The following is a 26,012-nucleotide window of genomic DNA, read 5'->3' as shown; positions in this document are numbered from 1 at the left end:
CTATTTTAAATAATATAACTTTTATTATAAATATAACTTAAGATATACTTATTCTAAATAATATAACTCTTATTATAAATATAGCTTAAGATATACTTATTTTAAATAATATAATTCTTATTATAAATATAGCTTAAGATATATTTATTTTAAATAATATAACTCTTATTATAAATATAACTTAAAATATATTTATTTTAAATAATATAACTCTTATTATAAATATAGCTTAAGATATACTTATCCTAAATAATATAGCTTTTATTATAAATATAACTAAAATTAAACCTACTATTATTAATAATTAGGTAGTTACTCTAATTTAGCCTAGTAATAAATAATAATTAGTTAATTAGAATTAAAACTAGAATTAAAATTAAGTTTAATTAGAATTAAGAATAAATTAGAATTAAAAATAAATTAGAATTAAAAATAGATTAATATTAAAAATAAATTAATATTATACTTATTTCTTATTAAACTTATATTATAATATATTAGACTTATATTAGATTACTTAAGGATTAGAAGAAGGATTAGACTATTTTATAAATATTATAGATAATATCTTCTTTTTATACTAGGGGTTATTAGTAGGTATACCTTAGCTTACTAACTTAGCTAAGACCCTTATTAGCTATTATACCTTCTAGATAGCCTCTCTTCTCTTTCTCCTATATATATATATATTTATTAGGTCTTTGCTTTAGCTCGTGCCTCGCTGTGTGATTCCGTCGCTCTCGCTCTCTTTGATCCGCCACACGAATGATAGCTTCTTCACAGCAACTTCGATGCTTCGAATCTACGACGTACAATATATTATTCGGCTCTTCTTTTCCCTTCAAGTTTGTCAATATCGATTTGTCTCGAAAGATGGCGTACAGATTTGTCCTGCAAGCTGCGTTTTTCGCTGCCTTGGCTACGGCGGGAATCAACAAGAGAATCACTGGCGGCGTGCCTGCACAAGCCAGCGACCTCCCATATATTGTCAAAATTAAAACTGATTTCGGAGGTACTCTGCTGGACAGTACAACTGTGCTCACTGCTACCCATTGCTGGAAAGCCCATGAGGAGGACAAATGGGTAGAAAACCCAGCGAAACCGGTACAATGACGCCCTGTTATGTCTGGTCTCATACTCCCTGGGCATGGCCAGAGAAATCATAAATATGAAATACCAGGCTGATTTAATTAGGAACTTCGCTCTCCGGTTGTAGGCTTTATTGGAAACCCTGACTATAACTTTGAAGGACGGTTAGGCCGGAAAAGTGGTACGCTCTATGGGCGTTTTTTTTTTTTTTTTTTTTCCTTGGTGACGATATCGCTATCTTGAAGTTATCAACTCCGCCTGAAGGCGGCAATATTAGCTATGCAAAGCTGCCGGCTAGGGGCTTGAAACTCAAGACCGGTTCTATAGGAGTCGCAGCAGGCTAGTATGTTACCGTAGGAAGCTGGCATTATACACGAATCAAATCGCTAGTTAGCAGGTAAAGGGATTCTGGCTCCGATGACATTCTTCAAACAGTTGAGCTGACAACTCTCGACTCTTGCAAGATTGCGCATAGACGATTTCTCATCGAGAACGAATCTTTCGTCGACGGCCAGGGTAAGGGCGGTTGCACCGGCGATAGCGGCGGACCATCTGTTGACAAGAACACGGACGTATTACTCGGTGTTGCTAATTTGGTTATCTGCGGATATTATGCCTCTTTCACCAGAGTCTCTGGGCACGTATCCTTTATTGAACAGTACCTAACTCATGGAGATGTACATGGTCCTATCAAGCAGAATTGAGCATGTTATTGATACCATCACCCATTCAGCCTAGTATACTATCAAATTCCTGTTCTTACAGTAACATACACTTGCATGCATGAAATGCAGCGGTAAAAGTTAGCTAGTTACCTGTGTTTGCCTATATTCTTGGCTGCCTCTGGGCTGCTCCTCTCCTTCAATACCCGTCCTTAATTATCGCTGCCCTTACGTCAAAAAAGTTTCTCAACTTATTAAACGAGTTACGGATAGCACTTTACCGCTTAAGAAGATATGTTTATTAGCATTGTAAGTGTCGTGATGTGATGGACGGGGATACGCACGCACACCAAGCGTGGCTGGTACGGTGGTCGAAATGACAGAATGGTGGTCGCTCTACGGCAGCCCCTATTGTGTACCTAAGTAACCACCGTTGCTGCCTTTTTTGTCCAAGTGCTTTAAGAACAGTAGGAATCTTGATGATGGGAGGCCGAGATCGGGACTGAAGCTGACGCTTAGGTAGACACGCCTCTACGTCAAAGTGGTCGCTCAGAGGATGAAAGCTCCTTTGTAAAGGCATTTATTGACAGGTCTATTATAAATTAATCTTTGGCAAGGAACTACATAATAGTCTGCTAGGATTATCACAGACGCGTCACAAAAACCATCACTAGTAATGCGTGACTAGGCTTACTCCAAAGCCGCCTTGAGGCGGTTGGCAATATCGTCCAGAGCCTGGTTGTTTCCCTCACGCTTTTCCTTCTGAATTTGGTTGATTAGTATGTATTGCATCAACATTTCATGGACCCTGGGTCGCTTACCTGCTGCTCCAGTCTGGCAGGCGCATCAGCTGCAGCCTGGACGGACTCAGCATTGAGGTCCACCAATTGCTGGATCAAGGCCTGTTGCTCCGTGACCCTGCTCGTCCATTTAGCCTGGCGCTCCGCTTGGTTCTTGAGGCTTTCCTCAGTGTCGACTTTGTTCTTTGCGACAAAGTCTTGCAGAGCCTTGGTCGCTGCCTTTGCTTCTTCAGTGTTCTCTCGGGTGTTGATCAATGGGGAGGCTACAGCCAGCCCAGAGAAGACGACAAGGAGAGCAGATGAGAACTTCATTTTCAAAAAATGGATTGGAAAAGAGTACCGAAATGTGTTGGAGGTGGTAATTGTAGTTGAGTCTGAGCTAAATTGTAATGTCCTTCAAAGCTGGGGGAAAGGGAACCATATATAGTTGTAGTAGATGGGTAGGCGTGGTGATGATCTTCAATTCGGAGATCACGACGACGAGTCATTCATCTTGGCAAGGCATGTGCATGACTTGCCAAACTAACCGGATTGAACTAGCAATGGCGATATTTACATAATATTTAAGTAATTGCCGAAACCCCCCACGGAGATGATATTCCATAGTGGTAGCCTTGTTTCGGGGTGTTGAAAGTCGTCGAGGATGAAACGCATAGCAGTTATACAAGAAAAGTAAGCACTTGTATTAATCTGACTCTAGCCACGTGGTACTGAGCACTTCCATAAGTAATACGGCTATATGATTGTGCTCAACGACCTGCCGTAGTAGCGTACTGGCCAACTAGGGCTTTTTCGCACTCACTTACTCTATGAACGGTTAAATCCGCGGTCAGACTCTGAAAAGTCGGTGATGAACGCATTCTGGCACTTTGGCATAATAGCCTTATGGCATATCCACATGAACTAATGCATCTCGACATGATTATACGAAGTGAATCATGACACAGTAGCATTGAAACATCATAGCGTCAATGCGTGATGGTGTCACATCATAGCATACCGGGATTTCGCATGTTGGCTGTAATATGGTTAGAGTGCCTTTACCCTTTGAATCCAATCTTTTTCCGCATTTTCCGTGTTATTTTGCAATAGTTTCTCCAAATGACGTACAAGCTGCCACCAAGAGTCGTATCACGCCCTGACTGTTGGGATGGCTGCGGAAGCAAAAGAAAGTGGCGCCACAAGCAGGACAGAACCGTTGGCTTCCCCGCCTTTAATATTTAGATACTAAATAAGCTATTCGTAAGTGCTGCGCTAGCCCCCGACAGCTAACGGTTGCATCCATTACTGTCAAACCTTGGCCCTCGGCCAAGCCGGCAGCGTACAGATTGCCGACATGACTCTTAGAGTGTTCATGCAATTAGAGTTCTCCCTCTTGCTCTAGTGGGGAATTTTTTTCTTTCCAATATTGCAGCGCGTAGTGTCGATGCAACAACACTTGAAACGTGTTGGCAGTTGCACCTGCCACTGGCTGACTCAGCGGAGGACCCTGATTATCACCACAGCCACCTCTGGGTAGCTTCTTTCTTCTTCTTCTCCTTCTCAACTAGTATCATCAAATCACATCACATCCCAGTTTGCCAGTTCATTTGACTTCACTGATCGCTCGCGTCCTGATACGGCTCGTGTTGCCATTAGATCCCTTGAAATTAGCCATAAAATGGGTGGGCAAATGGCGCGCGGTGGTCGCGGTACCGGCGGATATGGAGGGCAACAGCAAACGTCTCTGTAGACACCGTGTTTCTTAGTCGACGAACAACTATCAAGTGGTTCGGAGCAAAGGCACGACAAATTGTATTGCATGGGTCGGTCGGTCTTGCTATATCGCTCATGCGTCACCCCACCCCACTATGGCTCAAAAAAGCCAATCAATCTCGCTTTATCGGCGAGAGCCTCTTGCGCGATCACCCTGTCATAGGACCTCTATTATATATGACCCTTGCTATTATGACGACTTTCATTGTGCATGACTCCCCTCCCGTTCGACTGGCTCAAGCAAGATGCCGCCAAGCAAGAGTTTCATTTAGCCGATGTCGCCATTATCGGGCGCCCCGCCGTGGCACCGGTGCGATGGCTACAGTGGCACGCCCATCTCTTTTACGAAATGCAATGTTATGATAAAAAATTTCTTTTGTTTAGACTTTTTAATCAGCTTATGAATACTTTAGTATTATTCTTTTTCACAGGGTTTCAAGCTTGTGGAGATCCCCGCCGCTGTCTTTAAAAAAAAATTTGTACGATTCGAAATTCAATAATGCATGTGGAATCTCGAAAACATCGTACATCACCCAATTCAGGGCAATAATGTCTACTACTCCACAGGCTGGTTAGGCTGCGGCTCTCGTTCTGTTGGGTCTCGGCTTCGTGGTGATGCCAAGCTATCGGCCCGATCTCAATAGATTTGTCGTCACTGGAATAGCATGCGTGCGACGTGTTAAAAAAAAAGTAGCAAACTGAAAACCAACTTTTTACTTCAACATGGTGAAACTCCTTTGCTTGTATGGACATTTGTCCCATGTATCCGCATTGGCCAGGGTTGTCGAGGACAAAAAATGCCGTTGCGGATCTTTTTTTCTGCGCTTACGCGGCCATCTACCAAATCTCCTTCATGTCGTCACCGAGCCGCGTTTCGGCTCTTTTGTACACAACGCGGCTACCCGGTGCACACTATTCCCAAGCATGCCCGACCTGACACTCACCACAACTGCTGCCCACTACTTGGATTGATGAGGGCCATCTTTGGGATTATGGCACGGCCGATCCGCAACGCAGCACCCAAAAGCCCGCGGGCACCAGGCACGGCGCGCACGCGAGGTCGCTGTTGGTGTCCCGCACCTTGCCCTCGAGGTAGGTCATGGCCGCCGCGACAATGTCCCACCGCCGCGGCTGGAACATGAGCAGGCCCGCATGGTCCCAGCACGTCTGGACCCTCTCGAAGAAGCCGTCTCCGGCCTCCTTGTCGAGGTGGCGGTGGTGCGGCGTGCCCTCGAGCAGCCGCAGCGCCTCGTTGATGGCCTCGCGGTCCTCGGGCACGAAGCCCGCGCCCATCTGCAGCAGCTCCAGCCACGCCGGCGGCTGGCTGTGGTCAATGAGCACCTCGGCCCCGTCGTCCTCAATCTCCACGATGGCATAATCCGACATGTGCTCCATGTACAGCCCGGCAATGTCTTGCACGTCGGTCTCGTTGGCGGCCATTTCTGGTCCAAAGGCGCCCTTTTTGATGAAATCCTCCACAACGGCCGTGTCGGCAATATCAACGTTTTCATTGTTGAGCGTGCGGGCACGAGCCCACTCGCCCAGCAGGACCAGTCCGGCGTTGGCGTCGACCAGGCCCTCCATTGTCTCGCTATACTTGTCGCAGAGCGCCAGAATCTCCGTCTTCAGCCCCTCGTCCCGGGGACGGGATTCCTCTTCCTCCTCCACCTTTTCGCACAGCTCGGCCACCTGGTTCAGCCCGTCAATGGCCTGCTGCTGCTTCTTCTCCTCGAGAGGCGCGTCCCGGCGGCGCTGGCACAGATTATCAATGACATCTGGGTTTTTAGGGTTGCTGCCCCGGAAGAGGCAAATAAGCCATAGCTTGAGCTCGTTGCCGTCAATCTCAGGGACGTGCTTTCCGCCAATGCTCTCCTGGAGGCTCGTCATTGAATTGTCAAACCATGCGACGGCCGCGCCAATTGGGTTATCCCATTTCTTGACCGCGGCTAACACGCCATGCGCATGAGGCGAAAGGGTCGAAAACGCCACCATGACGCCGCCCTGCCCGTTGAGGCGGAGCCTCGGGTACCTGGAGGCTCGCCTGACCGCGGTCGTGCCGGCGGGGCACCGCGTGCTGCTGCGCTTCACCCTTGCGCACGATCGGTGCCTCTGGTAGATGCGCCCTTGCTTCTTGTGAGGGCCGAGGGGGTGGCCCGGCGTACCGGGCACGCCGTCCTGCTTCGGGGGGTGGGGTCGGTTCAACTCAGGTAGGCCGCCAGGGAACTTGGCCGACGGACCGCTGATGTGTCCGCTGGGAGCGTAGACGGCGCCCGCCAGGCCCCAGCTCTGCAACCCTCTCTTGACCAGTTCGTAAAGCTCGCGTGCTTGTGCTGAGCCAGCCTGTGGCGGGTATCGGGCTTGCAGGGCAGCAGCAGCAGTTGGACTGGCAACGGTTGTCCCAGCCAAGGCCAGCCAAGCAAGCAAAGCAACCTTCATGTTGGGCGAGTAGTGGGCGAGAAAAGATTTCAAACAAGAGTAGAGCCTATGGTCTTAAAAACCAGACTGCTTTTGTTTTGGAGTAGAATGATGTGGTGTACCATTGGGTCTATATATACCTTTTTTTTTCAGATCATGTTGCGTCCGATAGAAGCCGGAAGCAAGAGGCTACTTTATTCCGACGGTTTCTATATGAGCAGACTTCCTGTATCCACACGCAACTAGAATTACTAATATATTTGCAATATTCTGATAGCCATGTAAATGACGCGAAACGGGCTGGCCTGACTTCTTCAGCCAGCAATTCGAGATGGCGGCTAAGACCAAGTCGCGAAATGCGAAATGGAAACCATATTTATTGCAATCTGACATGCAACAAATCAATAAAAACAGCCAATAAAATATGCTTATTCACCTCTTCCCGGCCTTCTCCTTTTGTAGCTCATTATCACATGCCTGCTTTCTTTTCTCATTGCGCATGTTTCCTTGTTCAGCTGTTGAGCTTCCTAGTATGCGAAGCATTATAGTGACTTGACGCCTTGCCATGATTTTCGCCTTCCGAGGACAAATAGTATACGAATCCTGCCCTGTTCGAGGGAGAAGGAGAGGGTCCATCTCAGGCTCGTCATGACTCTGCGTGGCTTGCTCGTTGTCGGTCTCATCGCATGCCTGGTCGTCACCTGTGCCGCCCACCAGTCAAATTTCTTTTCGCGTGAACATGCTTTCGGTAGATACGCAGCAATGACTGGGTTTAATCAGCATATGATCGCCATCAAGGGGACGTGCATGGAAAATTTTGTGCATATGGGATAAGAGAGGGCCTACACGCACTCTGTCTTGCAGATTATACGGCTGCTGTTGGCCTAGATGGTCGCGCTGGTCAAGGAGCAAAGCCACAGATCGACCTTGTATTTTCTAGCTAGCACCTCTTGCCTTTTATTTTATTTTATTTTATTTTATTTTTTGGATAAAATAACATAATTATTGGCTTGGAAAATCGCCAATGTCAGGGCTTTGGCTATCTAGTGTTATGCAGAGCAGGCTTCAGTCCCAAATTATTTCGCGAGCGCTGCTGCATAAAACTCGACCAGCTTTGGCGCCGACTGTTCCAAGTCATCATAAAGTTCAAAATGGTTCTTCCCATCAATGACAAACAGCTCCTTGGGCTCCTTTGCTCCTTCAACCGCCGTCTTGCTATAATGCAACGTCTCCGCCTTTGAGCCAACAATCATCAACAGCGGTCGGGGAGAGATGAGGTGCTGGAAATTAAAGGAATCGTATCCAATCATCAAGTCATAGCTTGAAGGCGGCACACGCTGGTTTGATCGAGGGTGGTTGCCGCGTTTCGTGCCGTAGTACGCAGCAGCGGATTTGAAGAATGGCGGTGCGTCTGCCGGTACCGCGGAAGCCTCGGTCTCGAACATTTTCGGCGCTTCGGATTTGGCATCAGCTGCGTGAGAGGTGCGCCAATCCGCTGCAGCCTTGAGGGCACCGGCAATCGCATCGGGCGATTCCTTGTTGTTGCTTTCCTCGAGACCGCCGTTACGGGTCATTCGCCCGACACAAGCCGCACTGACAGTGCCAAGGGCCTTGATGCGGACATCAGATTGCGCAGCATAGGAAGTATAGCCGCCTGATGCGCAAATGCCCAGCATTCCAATGCGCTCGGGATCGATTTTACCCTTCAAGGTGGTCAAGAAAGTGACGGCAGCTTTGTTGTCTTCGACTCGCTGGTGCGGATCTTCGAGGCCTCGCGGCTCACCGGTACTTTCACCCTGGTAGCCAGCATCAAATGTCAGGGCAAAGAAACCCGCCGCAGACAGTGCACGGGCGTAGGTAGCGGCTGTTTGTTCCTTGACACCCGTCATTGGGTGGCTCACGACAATGGCGGCTCCCTTTCGATCAGGAGATCCATCAGCAGGGGCGTATAGCTCTGCGCTGATGGTGAGCATAAATGAGGGAAAGGTAAACTTGGTTGGTGTGGACATGGTGACGGTTCGAGGGGTAGAGATGTTGCGAAAAGTAAAAAGGGAAACTAGAGTAAGGCGGTGGTGGGCAGCTGCGTTTGACCAAGGTAGTGGGCAGACGGCCTACTTTATACGTTGGAACCCCCGAAAGAATGGCGATAAGTCATCGGGTTTATCGGGCCTAATTTGTAAGCCTTGAAGCATTTCGCGAAAGAAATCTGGTCTTTAGGCCTATCTACGATGTCGCGCAACGGCGTAACATGGCATTTAAGCTTCGGGTCCGCTACAAGAGGCCCCCTCCCCAGGTGTGATGTCAGTAGCTCTTGTAAGCGAGGTGGGTAACTGGACAAGTTGGGTTATAGTTTGACATATGAAGTAGCGTTGCCCACTATTGATCGGGATGGGTGCCGAAAAGCTTCGCATTTTTCGGAGATCAACGTCATGTTTCTAGAAGCGGCCAGCCCTCTATCAGTTTCTGTCATTAGGTACTACATGACCAGGCCGTATTTGAAGTGGCATTGATACATCTTGTTGTTTTTTTTTCCTTTTTTTTCTTTTTTTTTTCTCTTCTTTTTTTTTTAGTAAAGTCTTAGTCGCGTAGCTCCCCAGATCCATCTTCTTAACCAACGGTCTCATTGTTCTAGATCGAGCGGATCGTACAGAAGTTGTCCCTTGGTAAAACCTGAAAAGCTGGCAGGTTGCCGTGACCGATCAATACTGCAAGTAGCCACATTCATTGGATGTATCTCAATACTAGAGTCTTGCGGGCACATAGTCAGATAAGCAAGCACTAGCACAGAGGGCAGGTAACCTCTGGGACCGCAGTCGCTAGCATAGAGACCATCGTGAGCTGTAATTTGGCTAACTAGTGACTTTGTCTTGCCAACCTTGAGATAGGCCAAGTCGAGAGATAGCATTTACATTTGCCATCAAGCTTTCTCCTTGTCATGTGAAACTCTTGCTCATATCTTGACCTAAGGATATGCACTGCGTGACTAGCTGACAAGGCAAAGCTTTGAATGAGCGAATTGCTTCTTGCTGCAACTTGAATCACGTTCAACACCGACAATAGCATTACAAGTAATGGCTCTTCGGCATTTAGCATAGCCTTCCCCGCTTCTGTCAAGACGACGGTGTGAGTTCAATCGCAGACATGGTCGGCATGTTCCAAAACCGTTGCCGCGCCGATCACTCTGCCATTTACGTACACTGTTGCTCTATTGGCATAGCATGCCACACCGAGGCTGTTCAAGTACTACGCTGTCGATATCTGTGGCTTACTCCTGTGTGCCGTGTCTTAATTGTATCGTTTATTATTTCCTGCCTTCTGCCAACGCCACTCCCCGCACTGGGGCCACCAAGACGTACACCACCCAATTGTTGCAACCGCAAAGAGCTATTGGCTTGTATAACCGTAGCTGGGTACTATTATCCAGAATCGAGACGATTTGAAAGAGAAATTTCGGGCGGATTGGCACTTTTCCTACGTAGAGTTTGCGAGTTGATATGGTCGTGTCGACCTTTGATGCGATCACAAGTCACCCGCCCCAATTACAGTGCAACTACGAGGAAGAGAAGAAAAAACAATACGCAATGCCACCATGAAGCCATGCAGATTATTGCGGTGCATATTAGCATAGTCGATAGGACTTAGACCGCAGTGTGTCTCGTCGGCAAGGCTGCCGGTGGCGTAGGAACGCACAACAGGTCGCGGCCTAAGTGGCGTTACCTCGCGCAAAAGCCTAATCGATCGGGTAATAACGGTTTACTGAATTTGTTGCTAGTGGGCTCAAATGGCAGACAATCAAGGGAGGGACGATGGAGCTGGTCGCTTAGGCTGAGCGTTACGTCTGGAACAAACGCACCGCGAGAATCACACCGAAAACTCCAATTGCATAGTGCGCCTTATGGAAATCAGATACTTGACGACTACAATGAGGGGGCTTAACGTCTGGTCTTGTTCAGGGCATAATTGATCCTATCTGTCTACGGCAATTCACTCGAAGATTTACGAAAAACGTCTTCATATCCTGCCTCCCTAGCCACGGATGAACGCTGGCACTCAATCAAGGCGCGGAGCGAAGATCGGGGAAATCCTTCAGAGTCAATTGTGACAGCTTTAACCCGCCAATTGAGTTGACCTTGTTTGTCCATCCTATCGGAAGCGCGAGGGTGTCTGAAAATGTTGTTCAGAGCAGGTCCGATCCTACCATGGAGCGACCAGCATGCTCGATCCCTTCACTGGAGGACTTGCGTTCGTCCTAGCTAATGACTGTGTAGCGTAAGCCACAATTTTGTTACTTATGCGAAAGTAAAGCGATATAAGGCCCCGGCAGATGCATCTTTGTCTTCGGCACTGACGGCCCGCGAAATGCACGAAAAGCGGCTGCTCGGCTGCATCTGAAAGCGGGGGAGGAAACAGTTATAATTACGCGGGACAACATGCACATCGGTTTTTTCAGCTGTATTTGTGCAATCTCGATACATCCAAAGCTTTCCAGTAACTCACTGTTGCCTACTCCGTTCAGCTGTTTGATAGCACATGCTGCATGTGATCAGCAGCTGCTTGCATACACAATACCTGGGGAGGGGTTATGGTAGCCTCCGCCACATTGAAGATCCTGGGATTTATGACCCCTCATTTCGGAAGTGAGGTCTACATTCTGATAATACAAGCACTTATGATGGCGTTGCGCCTGAATTCTTCTTATGTGCGCGACTGGCTTTGAGTGCCGTTCTTCGGTAGTGTAGATCGCTCAACTATCTATATATAGGCGTTGTGCTGCTCTGAATCTTCTGCTGCCGTGCGCATGTAACAAACAAATTATCAAACCTGGCACCAAGTAAAACGATTGCCCACCGAACAACTTCTATCATGTATTTAACATTGAACAAAAAGTCGCACATTCCATCAGGGTACTAATGCAGCGTTAGGTCAACCGAAGGAGACCAATGGCCGACATCCGCTCCAGAAGAATTGGTCAATGATCCATGGCTGAACTTTGAGCGCAGGCCTGTATGGATCTCACCTTACCGTCATGTGGGTGAAGATGCGACGCGACAGCTTAGTGCGCAGCGGGACGATGGGCGTCAACCTCCTCCCGGTACGGCTGCCTTCCTTGATAAGACGAAACCTGCCACTGTACATGCTAATCCAATTCACAGCGGGTTTCGAGTATGCAGAACATAGGTTTCTAGGAGACCAGATGAACTTGAAATATCAACACCCCAAAAGTTCCACAGACCAAACACCAGACGGCAAGGTAGTAGATGTTGTGGCCAGTGACCTGCCACTTCTCAAGCTTTCCAAGGGGTCTGACGTTCTGGAATTGACATACGGGGAAATTTCTGCCTTGGCAGGAGACTTCTATGGCACTCTAAATCCCATTAGTGATGCCAAAAGCGACGAGGATGCCAGAACGCGTTTTCTGGCGGCCTACAACACATTGGCGGACAATCCCGCAGATCAGCCTCACGACGGGCAGGTACTGATTAAGCATCTTCAAGACGAGGTCGATCAAGTCGAAGCGTTGCACAAGGAAAAGAAGGACCCATCCACTTGGTACAAAGACGGGACCGGCCTTGCGGGTATGAACGCCATCGATAAGCTTATTCAAGGCCGACACTTTCCCATCTACAGCGAGCTTCTCAAGATCAACTGGGATCACTTTGGGGACAATGCCCGCGCAGCATATCGCGCGGGCCACTCAGCCGCTCTTCAATTGGCCACGACGGGCGAAAAGACCGTCGACCGCCTGGTCAAGGCGTATTCGATCAACGCCTTTGCCGACCACTACCTGCAGGACCTGTTTTCTGCCGGCCATCTTCGGACGCCTCGCCGACTACTGCACGGCGGTTTGAAGAATGTTGTGGATGTCTGCGCGAATGTATGTGGAAGAATGAGAGACCGCTTCATGGTTTTAACACGGAAAAAAAAAAAAAAAGTACACTTGCTGACCGTTTGCGATATAGAAAATGCATGACGAGGACTGCGCTCTCGGACTCAGCGTCTCAGCCCCCAAGGGAAACCCATGGCAGGCATACGGAGATAAGCGACTGCTGGATAAGTGCAATGAGGAAAACTTATTAAAGTGCCAAGCAGCCATAGTCGAGTCCTCGCGGGAAATTTACGACGCGTGGGACACGAGGCACGCGCCTGAGCCCGCAGCCTACAAGGCATTTGACATTGTCCCGACAAAGGCGTCGGCCCTGAGTGAGCAACAGACGCTGGCTCCGTTGTTCAAACTGGGCCCGTCGGGTGAGTATAAAGACCTTCAGCGACGTCTGGAGCTCAAAGATAGAAAAGTCTGGAAGTTCAAGACGAATTGGTGGCCGGTGACGACTGTGGCAGAAACATATACGTCCGGACTGTGGAAATATCCAATAACCATGTAAAGCTTCGATGCGCTCATGGAAATGCATTTGATATCCTAGATGAATATTCATCGCTATCATCTATCCAAAGGTCGTCTGTTTGACTCGTGTTTTATTTTTCTTTTGGCAATACTTGCGATTTCCTTTGTGGTCGTGTGTCTCGTATCATCCTACTGTCTCAACCTTCGAGTGTCTTGTTTGCTGGAGAATTGAAGAAAGCTGTGGTCGCTGTACGGAGTTCTCCCTCGTGGAGTTTAAGCTCGGCCGGCCACTAGCGGGCGACCATGTTCATAATTTTATACACAAAACAGTCATATTCGTGTATATCTTGCGTCGACCAATGGTTGTGCTCCTTGGCGGTCCTGGATCGGAGACAGTATTTGTCCTCGGTAGGCTAAAACGGAGTTTACGGGAAGCTGGTTTGGGCCACTGGGGAAAAAGAAAAACCCCCAGCTAATACGCGATATTAATGCTTATCGTTATGCCTGATATGTGGTGCTCGGCAGATTAATAGCACCAGTACAATATTGCCGAGGTGTACTATGATGCGCGGAGAGGGCCGTGGATGACTTCTTCCAGATAGAGCTCATATTTGAGGCTCCTGGGTACGACACGGAGCCACAGCCACGTCGACACCATTGGCTTTGCCAAAGACTCACAGCTCACAGCCCCAGCGGCTATACCAGCCATGATGGTACGGATAGATAGTGGACGATTAGCCTCGCCCGAAGTGGGTTTGACCTGAAAGGAAGCAAGCAATGATCGATCGGCCATTGCCTTGGCCGAGACGAATATACGATGGTGCCCAGCAGACCGTTAGTTTGACCGTTTTCGGCACGCCAGCGGTCGCGTGGTGCTTAGCAGAAGGACATAAGCCAAACACACCAAGTCCGCCTAATAACCCGAGCTGCAGGAGAAAACGACCAATCCGCCTTGCGCTTAAATGGCTGCCTAGGGGAACTTGCGGGTAGCTTCAAAATCACGGCGACTTTTGATGGCCAAAGAGGTGTGTTGTTGCGACAAGATGGGTGAGATGGAGAGCCGTAGTGGTGGCGAGCGCAAGTTTTTTTTTTTTTCTAGGCTTGGGGGGGACTCGGGATAATACTACGTAATAACGAGCAGGCAGGCAGCGTGGCAGCCTGGTTGGCCCAGTTCTCAGAAGCAAAGGAGAAAAAAAGACGGCCCAATCTAATAGCAACTGGCCGAGACATTGTTGAAGCGCCAGTCGCCGCTTGCGGGTCGGCATTTACGCGGAGCAGATTAAAATGAGGCCTTTTGGTGAGTGCCATGTGATGATACTGCCAAGGAAAAACAAAGAAAGAAGAAGAAAAAAACAAACGGGATAGCAAATGGACTGTTTCTTTCCTCGACGGTAGTGACAGCAGCAGCAGCAGTAGCAGCAGCAGCAATTCAAGATGCAACACGCGTTTCACGGGGTCGAGGAGTATCCCGGGGTAAGTTGATGGCGCCGTGTCAGAGCTGAGGGGAGTAAGACGGCGCGTTGTAAAAGGACAGCATGTGTGAGTGGCTGGCTTTGGCTGGCGAATGGAGGCTGCTAGATGGATGGCGGGCTTGGTAATGTGATGACTACGACTGCAGGCATGACCGGGCGAGAGTAAGAAATGAGGTTTGTGTGAGTGGTAGTATTTATCAGTAGCATCGTGGCGAGACGAGTAGGTAGGTTAGGTAGGCAGGTACTTGGAGTACGGCTCAGGTTTCGGGTGCAGGCGAGGTATCTGCTTATTTAGGTGTAATTCTTTACTTGGCGCAGATGAGCCTACCTAACCTACCTAGCTTTTATCATCTTAGCGGATAAAGAGCCACCGGTTTTAGTGGGTAAGCACTTCTAAAGTACCTACTCAACCTGGGCTTGGTGTATGGGTACCTACGCCTAGTAGGCCTCTGGGTGCAGATAGTCTGGCCGCCCTCCCTTGTCTCTTCTCCCCTGTGGTGGGCTTGGCTTGTTGCCCGCCTGCTTGCTGGCTCGCTTCCGCCCACCGAAGCGCCAGCCATCTACCTACGGATACAGCTTCTCGCCCCAGACACCCCCAGCCTGCTCAAAAAGCAAAAACCTGCACACCACATCCACGCCTGTGCTTCCCTCTCCATCGGCTCCAAATCGACATTCTGCTCCAAACCAGCTTCATAAAATCCGTTCGCCAACTCGCCATCTTGTCCTACCGCTTTCTCTCTTCGAATCCCTCCTAGCAAAGTCGTACCACCAGCGCGCAACCAGCATGTCGACATAGCTTCTCCAGCTAAATAGCTAGCCCATCGCCTTCGCAGACGCACGACCCCTCCGCCACTTTCCTTGAGCCCGGCTCACCTCGAGGAAGGACATGGCCTTGCCCGCTGCCAGAGTCCTGTCATGATGTCTGAGAATGAGCATTCTGCGGCTCATCACGGCTCCCTCGCAACCAACAGCCCTCACCCTGACAGCACGCGTTCATCCTCTGTTACCATAATTCCCACCACACCGACGCCTATCCCGCCTAGCCGTGCTTCACGCCACAGCATTCCCTCACGCCTCAGCATTGACAGCTCCCATCTTCCACCAAGGTAAGATTGCCAAAGTTGACCCGCCGCTCGGCCGAAATCGCGCATCATAAGATATATACTTACCGATTCTTTCTCTCTGCAGATCTTCAAGAGATGACTCGCAAATTTCGCCTACCACGTCCACTCGCGCTGCCAGAGGCGCCATGTCGCCCTCCTCCACCAACTCTAATCTCTCCCACAACGAGCGCCATCTCCGCGATTTCAACAACCATCGCCGCGATCTAGCCGTCCTTGATCAACCCCGGCCCAACGGTTCAATCTCCAGCAACGCCGCGGCTGCCACCCAGATTGCGCCCTGGATGTCCCACAGCAGTTCCGCCCCCGCCGCCCACGCCAATTCTCTGCCCATGAGCTTTTACAATGATTCTACCGATAGCCTCTCCGCCGCTTCCCAGCAAATGTCCCCAGCTCTACCCCCATCGGCATCTCGCACAGGCCAGCTTTCCGTGAGCTACGACTCGCCTGATGCTATCTACTATAACCATGACACACGGAGACCGTCTGCTGCTAGCATAGCAACTACGACCAGCAGCCAAGGATCCAAGGCTAGCATCCAACGAGGCGGATTTCGTAAGCTCCAAGGCTTCTTTGGTGAAGAGTTTCCCGGTCGCGATAGTTCGGAGAGCAGCCTGCCAGGCTCAATAGGAAAAGACCAACGCTCGCGCTCTTATAGTCATACACGCCCTGGCCAGGAGCGCCATCACTCCAACGCTACCGACAGAGAAGGGTCGCCAGCTTCATCCCGACCCAGAACTCCCGTGCCTGCACCCGAAGTGGTACCATTCCTTTATCAAGACAACACGGTAAGTACAACCTGGTTCGGAAAGAAATCAAGAATTCATGAGGGAGAAAGAGCATTGCTTTTCGAGTCGTGCTATGCCCGGCAGCGCGGTCACTGTGGTGCTTAATTTCGGATTCCTGACCATTGGCGCGAGCCGTCAGTTCCGCATTCGCCGCTGCTGTGCTCCTGTTTGCCCTTCTCAGATCCCGTGGCAAACTGTGACACCTGTCACAGTTTCTGACTAACTATCAAACAGGACATTGCACGTTATGGCGAGGCACCCGTCAGAGATACCATGACCGGGCCCGATCGAGAGCGATACATAAACGAAGGCTCATCACGCGAACCTCCACCCAAGTCCTCCTCCTCCGCTAGATCTGGTCACTCCATCTTGCCAGGGCAGCATCACCATCACCACCACCATCGGCATAAGAAGAGTATTGATGACCCCCGCGCACTGAGACCAACGACGAGCCGAGAAGACTCTGCCAATAGCCTGCAGCATCCTCGCGATCGGGCCATGGCCTCGGCTATGTACAAGACGAAATCAAGGGCTCAGAGCCCAACCCCCAGCGCCAACAGTGTACCCCCATCACGAGTTGGCCAGACGGATGGCCACGCATCCCCCGCCCATGGTAAGCGCGGCATTCTAAATCGCCTGAGGCGACATAAAGACAAGGATGAGAATGGCTCGAAGCTGCGCGACTTGCCTCCATCGACGAAATCGCTCTCCAACAAGGTTGCCAAAACAGACTTTGGACGAACCGAAACGCCGTCGCCAGTACCACCCGAACGCGGCGCTACCATACCCGATGTTGCACCCCATCGGTCAACAACGTTTAATAACAAGTTTCCATTTGCCACCAAAAAGAGCCGAAACTTCAAGCACGATTACAACGATGAGGCCATCGGACCAACTGAGCAGCGGGCCGCCGGCAATTTCTATCATCTTGATACCAACCTTAACGACATGGAAGGCATTTTGACCAAGCCCCCTCCCTTGACGCCGTTAGATTCATCCTTTCTGAAAAGCTTGGAAGGGGATATAGACACTGGCTCTCCCGACCCCAAGGGTCAGTGGGATGCGCCCGACAGCTGGGCAGTGCGCCGCAATACTGAAGACAAGACAGAGGAGGCCCCTGAAGCTGAAGATGCTGTCTGTCCACGCCGTCCGGAAGAAAAGCTGTCGCCCTACTGTATCCGCATATTTCGATCAGACGGCACTTTCTTAACGCACGCAATGCCTCTCGATTCCACCGTTAGCGACGTCATCACGCAAGTCATGAAGAAGACATATGTTGTCGACGGCCTCGAAAACTACAACATAATAATGAAGAAGCACGATCTGATCCGTGTTTTGGCACCCCAAGACAGGCCACTCCTTATTCAAAAGCGCCTCTTTCAGCAGGTCGGCTACGAAGAAAAGGACAGAATTGAGGATCTCGGTAGAGAGGACAACGGCTACTTGTGCAGATTCATGTTCTTGTCGGCGCGCGAAAGTGACTTCCACTCTAGAACCATGGACCTCGGCATGTCGCAGCAACAAAAGCTCAATTATGTCGACTTGTCTGCCCGTAACCTGATCACCATTCCTATTGCTCTATACCTCAAAGCGGGAGACATCATTTCGCTCAATCTGTCGCGCAATCTGTCCCTAGACGTACCGCGAGATTTTATTCAGTCATGCAAGCAGTTGCGAGACATCAAATACAACAACAACGAAGCGAGGAGACTGCCACTCAGCCTATGCAGAGCCGCCAAGCTTACCTATCTCGACGTGTCCAATAATCGCGTTGAGTCACTAGACAACGCCGAGCTGGACACATTGACGGGTCTATTGAAAATGAATCTCGCTAACAATCGACTGAAGCATATTCCGCCGTACTTCAACGCTTATCAGGCTCTTCGAACGCTCAACATTTCTTCCAACCTCCTGGGCACATTTCCGACCTTTATCTGCGAACTGCAGAGCCTCGTTGATCTCGATCTCAGCTTCAATTCCATTGGCGAATTGCCCGACGAGATAGGGCAGCTGAAGAACCTTGAGAAGCTGTTGATTACCAACAACGGACTGGGTAGTGAGCTGCCTGAGACATTCCGAGATTTGATAAGCCTGCGCGAGCTTGACATCAAGTATAACCACGTCACCAACATTGATATTATCTCGGAGCTGCCTAAGCTGGAAATCTTACACGCCGCCCACAACCAAATCTCCTCTTTTGTCGGCGGCTTTGAGCGCATCCGTCTGCTCAAACTCAACTCCAATCCTCTGAACAAATTTGAAATCATTGCACCAGTCCCGACTCTCAAGATTTTGAATCTCTCTCATGCTCAACTGGCGAGCATCGATTCCGCCTTTGCGCACATGATGAACCTCGAGCAACTGGTGCTTGACGAGAATCATTTTGTGTCTTTGCCGCAACAGCTTGGTACTCTAAGCCGACTGGAGCATTTCAGCATCGCCAATAACTCTGTTGGTGAGCTGCCACCACAGATTGGCTGTCTTACAGAGCTCAAGGTTCTGGATGTGCGTGGCAACAATATCTCAAAGCTTCCGATGGAAATATGGTGGGCCAACAAGCTTGAAATCTTAAACGCATCCTCCAATGTGCTCGAAAACTTTCCAAAACCGGCTTCCCGTCCACCACGTGTCCCTGGGGAAGAATCGGCAGGACCACCTCCTTCGCAAAGCGGCAGAACAGGTCCTCTTGTACCCTTGTCCTCCACACCGAGCACAGAAGAGCTTGTAGACGACAGACGTCCCAGCCAAGCGTCCAGCACGCTTTTGAGTGTTGGCCCCTCACCAACTCCAGGCGGTCCAGATCGGAAGAGCTCTGTCGTGTCTTTGTATGGCAAGGGCGGGCGTAAAACGTCCGTTGTTTCACGAACAGCCTCGCAGACTACCTCGTCTACTGTTACGCCTCCACCGTCCACCTCTAGAAAAGATTCTGGACTTTCGTCGAGGATTACGAATACATTTGCGGGTTCACTTCGCAATCTGTCTCTTGCAGACAACAGACTAGACGACGATGTTTTTGACCAAATTACGATGCTCACTGAGCTTCGCGTTCTCAATTTATCCTACAATGAGGAAATCGGCGATATGCCTCAGCGATCCATCAAGAGCTGGCCTCAGCTCGTTGAGTTGTATCTTTCCGGCAACGGCCTGACGACGTTACCGGCAGATGACTTGGAGGAAACCAGCTTGCTCCAGGCACTATATATTAACGGAAACAAATTTACCAACCTACCGGCGGATATTTCCAGGGCCAAGAAGCTGGCTGTTCTCGACTGTGGCAACAATTCGCTCAAATACAACATTTCCAATGTTCCCTACGACTGGAACTGGAACTTGAATCCAAACCTGCGATACCTCAACCTGTCAGGCAATAAGCGACTCGAGATCAAGCAAAGTGCGTGGGGCCCTGGAGGTCCCGGAGCAGTGAATCGTGAAGAGTATACCGATTTCAGCAGACTGCTCAACCTCCGAGTTTTGGGACTGATGGACGTAACTCTCACACAGCCCAGCATTCCTGATCAAAGCGAAGACAAGCGAGTACGTACTTCTGGTTCGCTGGCCGGCCACCTCCCCTACGGTATGGCGGATACCCTCGGCAAAAACGAGCACCTGTCTACTGTCGACTTGGTTGTGCCTCGCTTCAACTCGTCAGACACGGAAATGCTACTAGGCTTGTTCGATGGTCAGGCGCTTTCCAGCGGCGGATCAAAGATTGCCAAGTACTTGCACGAGAACTTTGGGCACATTTTTGCTATGGAGCTCAAAGCTCTCAAGACGCGCAACAACGAGACCCCAGTTGATGCTCTGCGCCGAGCGTTCCTCTCGCTTAACAAAGATCTCGTTTCCATCGCGGTACAGCACGCTGAAGACCGCCCCAAGAAGTCTCACAGGGGTTCCGCACAACCAGTTGTTCTCAGCAAGGAAGACCTCAACTCTGGAGGTGTTGCCACCGTGTTATATCTGCAAGGAACGGACCTATACGTCGCTAATATTGGAAACGCGGAAGCCATGGTCATCCAGACCAATGGCAAATACCAAGTACTGACGCACAAACATGATCCTGCTCAGCCGAGCGAGCGCTCTCGTATACGTGAAGCTGGTGGCTGGGTATCTCGCAACGGTCGCCTCAACGACCTGCTCGAAGTGTCGCGCGCATTCGGTTATGTGGACTTGATGCCTGCTGTCCAAGCTGCGCCGCACGTGCGCCAGATGACGATCCAAGAACATGACGAGATAATTCTCATTGCCACAAGTGAGCTCTGGGAGTACCTTTCCCCTGGCTTGATTACCGATGTTGCCAGATCTGAACGTCTAGATCTCATGCGCGCTGCTCAGAAGCTGCGAGACCTGGCCATGGCTTATGGATCTTCGGGTAAGATAATGGTCATGATGATTAGCGTTGCCGATTTGAAACGCAGAATGGAGCGATCTAGACTACATCGTGGCACCAGCATGTCACTTTATCCGTCTGGCGTTCCTGACGATGCGCAGGTTCTTTCTACGAGAAGAGGACGCAAGACAAAAGGAGACGTTCTCGACTCGTCACTTAATCGTCTGGAGGCTGAAATACCTGCGCCGACTGGCAATGTATCCATTGTCTTTACCGATATCAAGAATTCCACCAATCTCTGGGAAATGTACTCGAGCGCCATGCGATCCGGTATCAAGCTCCACAACGAAGTTATGCGACGACAGCTGCGGCGCATCGGTGGTTATGAAGTCAAAACGGAAGGTGATGCCTTCATGGTGTCTTTTCCAACCGCCACATCTGCGCTGCTGTGGTGCTTTGCCGTTCAAAATGAACTCCTAGAGGTCACCTGGCCGTCGGAGATTCTGAGCTCCATGTCTGGTCAGCCAGTATACGATAAGGATAACACTCTGATCTTCAAGGGCTTGTCGGTGCGCATGGGTATTCACTTTGGTGATTGTGTGAGCGAGACTGACCCAGTCACCCGTCGCATGGACTATTTCGGCCCCATGGTCAATAAGGCGTCACGTATCTCGGCAGTAGCCGACGGTGGTCAAATTACTGTGTCATCCGACTTTATTTCCGAGATTCAACGATGCCTTGAAAACTATCAAGATACCGACCGCTTCGGTTCTGCAGGATCTGAAGAAGGATATGATGACGAATCATATGCCAGCGCTATTCGCAAAGATCTTCGCAGCCTGACGTCGCAAGGTTTCGAAGTCAAGGAAATGGGTGAGAAGAAGCTCAAGGGTCTCGAAAACCCTGAAACCGTCTACTCACTGTATCCCCACGCACTGGCCGGCCGCACCGAGTTCCACGCGCAGCACGAGCGTCGCGATGAGCTTGAGAAGCCCGCTGCCGTGGTCCCTGGCGGCGACCTGTCTTTTGACCCGGAAAACATTTGGGCGCTTTGGAAGATCAGCCTACGTCTGGAGATGCTGTGCAGCACGCTGGAAGAGGTGCGCGGCCCGGGCTTGCAACCACCCGAGACGGAGTTGATGGAGCGTCTGAAGTCACGGGGCGGCGAGATGACGGAGCGCTTTCTCGTTAATTTCATGGCGCACCAGGTCAGCAGGATCGAGACGTGTGTTTCTACGCTAGCCATGCGTCATCTCGCCAGTGGCAACATTGTGCTGAAGGAGCTCAACGAGCTGCGGGCACCCATGGCCGCCATCTTTGATCATTTCAGGCAGCAGCAGGACGAGCTTGCGCGATACAAGGCCCTCTACGGCCCGCTTCCCGACGAGAAGACGAAGCAGATCGAAGGCGGCAAGGACCAGACATATCAGAGCCTCCAAAACACTTTTCTAGATATCTGACAGATGCCTTTGGATTAACAATGACACCACTGCACACGTGTGCTTTTCACCCTTTTTCCTTTCCTGGATGGCGGCTTTTAAGCCTTGTTTTATTAACGATCCTTTTCTCCCCCGCGCGCGCAGTTGTATGGAGCCGAATAGGATGGTGGATACTTGATTTACGAGTGACATGGGATGTCTGTTGGTTTTGAAGTCTTGTTTTAGGATGTGCCTTTTTGTCAAACTTTCCTGGAGAGAGAGGCCCTGGCGTTGATGCATGTTTGTTTGACGCGTGATCAGCAGCGAATTGCAGTAGGCGGGTATATACATACTTTGTGTTTGCTACTTGATTGTCTTTGTCCATATATACCGCTACGACTTATATAATACATAAAATTAGTCGAACAAGAAGCAGAAGCGCACATCAACAGTGCGTCTAAATGCAAGATTGATTTACTCTTTGGTATTGTTATATGATAAAGTACGTCTGAATGTGAAAGGATTCGCTCTTTTGGTATTGATACACGTTGAGTAACGTGAAACTTTTATGCAGTCGCTTCTTTGCTAGGCCGCGACTGTGCCGTGATCTGTTGCATAATGTGAATGCGCGGCGCCATGCGCGGGCCGGCGTACCAGCCGCTGGTGAGGCTCCGCACAAAACGGCGCATGTTGCGAACTGCGAGACCGCGTCCCAGAAGCGGGGGCTGGAGGCTGGCCACCTGCGGGATGGCCTCGACGTCAACGTCGTTGGCATCGCCCGCGGCCGTGGCACCGGGACGCAGCAGCTCGATGCCGTCGTAGCCCTGCACGACGCCGACGGTCCGCCACTGACCGGTGGTGATCTTCCCGGGGTCCTCGGTAAGGACGTAGTCGAAGCGCGTCCAAAAGTCGGGCCGCGCCATGGCGGCCTCATCCTCGGTCTTGTCAAACAGCAGCAGCGGCGGAGCGGCGGCGACGAGCGACGAGCGAGGCGGCGGCGCGCCATAGGCCAATGGTAGGCCGTGCGGGTTCTGGCCAAAGAGCGTAAGGCCCGTCATACAGGTGAGGACGTCGGCGTGGACGGAGAGGGTGTCGTGCGGCGGTGCAGAGGCGTGGTGGTGCTGGTGGTGCGTGAGTTGGAAGAGCTGCGCGACGGCGTCGCCACCGGGGTAGTTGAGCGAGGAGACGAGTAGCATGGCGAGGCTGGCGGCCAGGGAGGCGAGAATGGAGAGCGGAAGCGCCGCAGCGACTATCCGGTAGAGAAGGGACTTGGAGCGGCGCGTGTAGACGTAGTTGGCACCGAGGGCAGCGGCAGCGGTGAGCGCGGGCACGACGTAAAAGATGAAGCGCGCCTCCTTATGCGGCTGCAGCGAATAAAGGGCAACAAAGAGCAGGGGCGGCGCAACCAGGTCAGCGGCCGGGTGCCGCGTCGCGGGCCACCAGAGCGCGCAGGCCGCGAGCGGCAGCGCGAGCGGGTTTAGTAGTAGCCGCGGCAGAGCCGAGGAGAAGTAGTAATGCCAGGGGGAGGTGCCCCAGGCCGAGGCGGACCCGCGCACGACGTTGTAGTAGAAGCCGGCGAGCTCCGGCCAGAGCAGGCCCCGTTGCCAAAAGTACGAGTCGACGGGCACCGAGAGGAGGAGCGCGCCGAGGGACAGGCCCGCGAGCAACGGGACGAGCCGGGTGAGGGTGGCGCGGCGCCGGAAGAGCAGGTGGAGGCAGGTGGCGCCGAGGAGCAGGGCCGTTTCGGCGCGGAAAACGACGGCGGAGAAGACGAGCAGGAGAAGAGCCTGCTTCTGGCGGGCGAAAGCGAGCGCGGGCGTGGCTTGCGGGAGGAGAAACGCCGCAGCGAGCGTCGCTGTTTGCAGTCAGTCAGTCAGTCAGTCAGGAAGAGTACCTAGACTGAAGGGGGATTTGAGAAGGGTTAACAAACTCAGGCCAAAGGAAAACATGTTGGGCAGCGTCCTGCTCAGATAAAACATGAGATGGAACTGGCTCACCACGAGCACTACCCACCAACGCCCCGTCGCTTTCCCAAACGCCGCGTCGAGGCCACGCCGGAAAACAAGCAGGCTCAGCGCGTTGAGCGCGCCCAAGACGCCGCGCACCAGCATCTGGGCGCGCGCGAAGCCGGCCACCGCAATGAGCGGCTGGCTCAGGGCCGCAATGACGACGGCGCCGATAAAAGTGCGGGGCACGACGCCGGGAAAGACAAAGTGGTCGTAGGAGTCGGCGAGCGCGGCGGCGCGGTCCGCGCCGGTGGGCGTGCCGTAGACGAGCACGTCGTGCGCGGCCTGCAGGGTGAAGGACTCCTCGACTTTGGAAAATGGCGCGAGGAGCAGGTGCGCGAGTGGCACGGCAAAGAGCAGCACGTTGAGAGCGACATCTATTTTTCGAGTTTTATTAGCTGCGGAGCGCGCGCGCTGAGGAAGATGGAGAGATGAATGCTTGGTTGAGAGAGGCAGGGAGGGAGGGTGGAAGAAGAACAAGTTTCATCCATACCAAGAGAGTTGGGCGCCATGATGAGCCCGCAAGACGCAAGTATCAGGGGCAATGGGCTGGATGTGATGCAAATTGATGCAGAAAGATCATGGAATGAGGGTTGGGCGTGGGATCATGTTGGTGCTGTGATGGCTTAAAAGGGCAGCATGCTGGCGTTTGAGGGATGAAGTTGGCAGATGAAGGCGCCAAGGTCGCAGGGGAACATCAGTGGAGTACTCAGTAAGGTGTAGCAATTTCTAGTGGAAGTTACAGCCTTCCTAGGGAAGGCTCCCAGGCTCATAACTACCTTATGTAGTAAAAATGAGGATCCACACCTTCATTGATGTAAATTAGGCCCTATATATACGTTCATAAGAACGACTACATTGGCAACATTTAGGAATGTCATCTTGCAGCAATGCAACAAAAAAAAACGCACACAAACATGCCACCATGTCACCATGCCACCATGCCTCCCAGCAACTTCTTCGCTGCAGGCCTAGGTCCCGGGGGCACAGCGACCAACACAGGCAAGACCCTGAATGAAGCCGCATCCGCCTGTCCATTTGTTAGGGCCGCCTGTCCATCTGTTTGGTCAAAGCAACAACAAGAAAAGCCAAAGAAGAGGAAACAAGACTTTTTTTCAAACAAGGGGGAAAAAAAAACTCACCGACAATATACCTGCAGTTCTCACGACGATGCATGCAAAAGCACTTTTCACTCATGATGATCTCTCTGAGCCCGGTGCATGTGCATATCGGGCGTGACGACATCATGTCTCTGCGGTGAAGTAGCTGTCGCTGCAGAAGCTGCTCCCTGCCGCCGTCGCACGATTCGTCCTCGGCCCCGGCCAGCTTCCTGCAGCCGGCGAGCCCAAAGGTGCCTATGCACAGGTCTTTGACCGCCGCAATTTCGCTGGCGTTGCCGGTTGCGACGGCCGTCTCGAGGCGAGAAAACACCGCGTCTTGCACTTCGGTGAGGGAATCGTTGCCGCTGTAGGACGCACGAAAGGTAGCGAGGCGGCCGAGCTGATACTGGGAGTAGTAGGCGACGTAGTGAGATGCAAAGTCGTCATCGTCGGGGGGGGAGGAGGAGAAGGAGGAGTCAGAAGAAGCAGAAGAAGCTGAAGAAGCCGAAGAAGAAGGGGAAGCAGAAGAAAAAGAAGAAGAAGAAGAAGAAGAAGAAGAAGACGGGTCAGAGAACGAAGGAAAGGATTCCGCCGCTGCGAGGGCGATGAACGTGGCGAGCACGGTGAAACGCATGGTGATGGCGGACGGAGTACTGAAGTTGATGAGATGTGGTTTGCGTGGAAGTGTACGTCAGAGAGAGAAAGTCATTTAATAA

General features: G+C 51.2%; 6 protein-coding genes across 6 annotated transcripts; 2 read left to right on the top strand and 4 right to left on the bottom strand.

Annotated features, from left to right (window-relative positions):
- Positions 1-2,441: 2,441 nt before the first annotated feature.
- On the bottom strand, positions 2,442-2,863 carry BBA_02121 (uncharacterized protein; the record flags this gene model as incomplete). The annotated part of the gene is made up of 2 exons (XM_008597218.1): positions 2,442-2,513; positions 2,573-2,863. The coding sequence occupies 2 exons, from the start codon at positions 2,861-2,863 to the stop codon at positions 2,442-2,444; spliced, it is 363 nt and encodes a 120-aa protein (XP_008595440.1).
- Positions 2,864-5,296: 2,433 nt separating this feature from the next.
- On the bottom strand, positions 5,297-6,742 carry BBA_02120 (uncharacterized protein; the record flags this gene model as incomplete). Its single annotated transcript, XM_008597217.1, has 1 exon — positions 5,297-6,742. One exon carries the CDS (start codon positions 6,740-6,742, stop codon positions 5,297-5,299), a length of 1,446 nt encoding a protein of 481 aa, XP_008595439.1.
- A 1,055-nt stretch (positions 6,743-7,797) lies between these two features.
- Positions 7,798-8,730, bottom strand: BBA_02119 (X-Pro dipeptidyl-peptidase (S15 family) protein; the record flags this gene model as incomplete). The annotated part of the gene is made up of 1 exon (XM_008597216.1): positions 7,798-8,730. The coding sequence occupies one exon, from the start codon at positions 8,728-8,730 to the stop codon at positions 7,798-7,800; it is 933 nt and encodes a 310-aa protein (XP_008595438.1).
- A 2,204-nt stretch (positions 8,731-10,934) lies between these two features.
- Positions 10,935-13,104, top strand: BBA_02118 (phosphatidylcholine-hydrolyzing phospholipase C; the record flags this gene model as incomplete). The annotated part of the gene is made up of 4 exons (XM_008597215.1): positions 10,935-10,990; positions 11,644-11,813; positions 11,875-12,596; positions 12,682-13,104. The coding sequence occupies 4 exons, from the start codon at positions 10,935-10,937 to the stop codon at positions 13,102-13,104; spliced, it is 1,371 nt and encodes a 456-aa protein (XP_008595437.1).
- Positions 13,105-15,454: 2,350 nt separating this feature from the next.
- Positions 15,455-22,232, top strand: BBA_02117 (adenylate cyclase; the record flags this gene model as incomplete). Its single annotated transcript, XM_008597214.1, has 3 exons — positions 15,455-15,642; positions 15,725-16,445; positions 16,680-22,232. The coding sequence occupies 3 exons, from the start codon at positions 15,455-15,457 to the stop codon at positions 22,230-22,232; spliced, it is 6,462 nt and encodes a 2,153-aa protein (XP_008595436.1).
- A 524-nt stretch (positions 22,233-22,756) lies between these two features.
- Positions 22,757-24,708, bottom strand: BBA_02116 (Alg9-like mannosyltransferase; the record flags this gene model as incomplete). The annotated part of the gene is made up of 3 exons (XM_008597213.1): positions 22,757-24,045; positions 24,085-24,573; positions 24,690-24,708. The coding sequence occupies 3 exons, from the start codon at positions 24,706-24,708 to the stop codon at positions 22,757-22,759; spliced, it is 1,797 nt and encodes a 598-aa protein (XP_008595435.1).
- Between the last annotated feature and the right edge of the window lie 1,304 nt (positions 24,709-26,012).

Source organism: Beauveria bassiana, assembly GCF_000280675.1.
Source record: "Beauveria bassiana ARSEF 2860 unplaced genomic scaffold BBA_S00004, whole genome shotgun sequence".
NCBI lineage: Eukaryota > Fungi > Ascomycota > Sordariomycetes > Hypocreales > Cordycipitaceae > Beauveria > Beauveria bassiana.
This window is presented reverse-complemented; position numbering and strand designations above follow the sequence as displayed.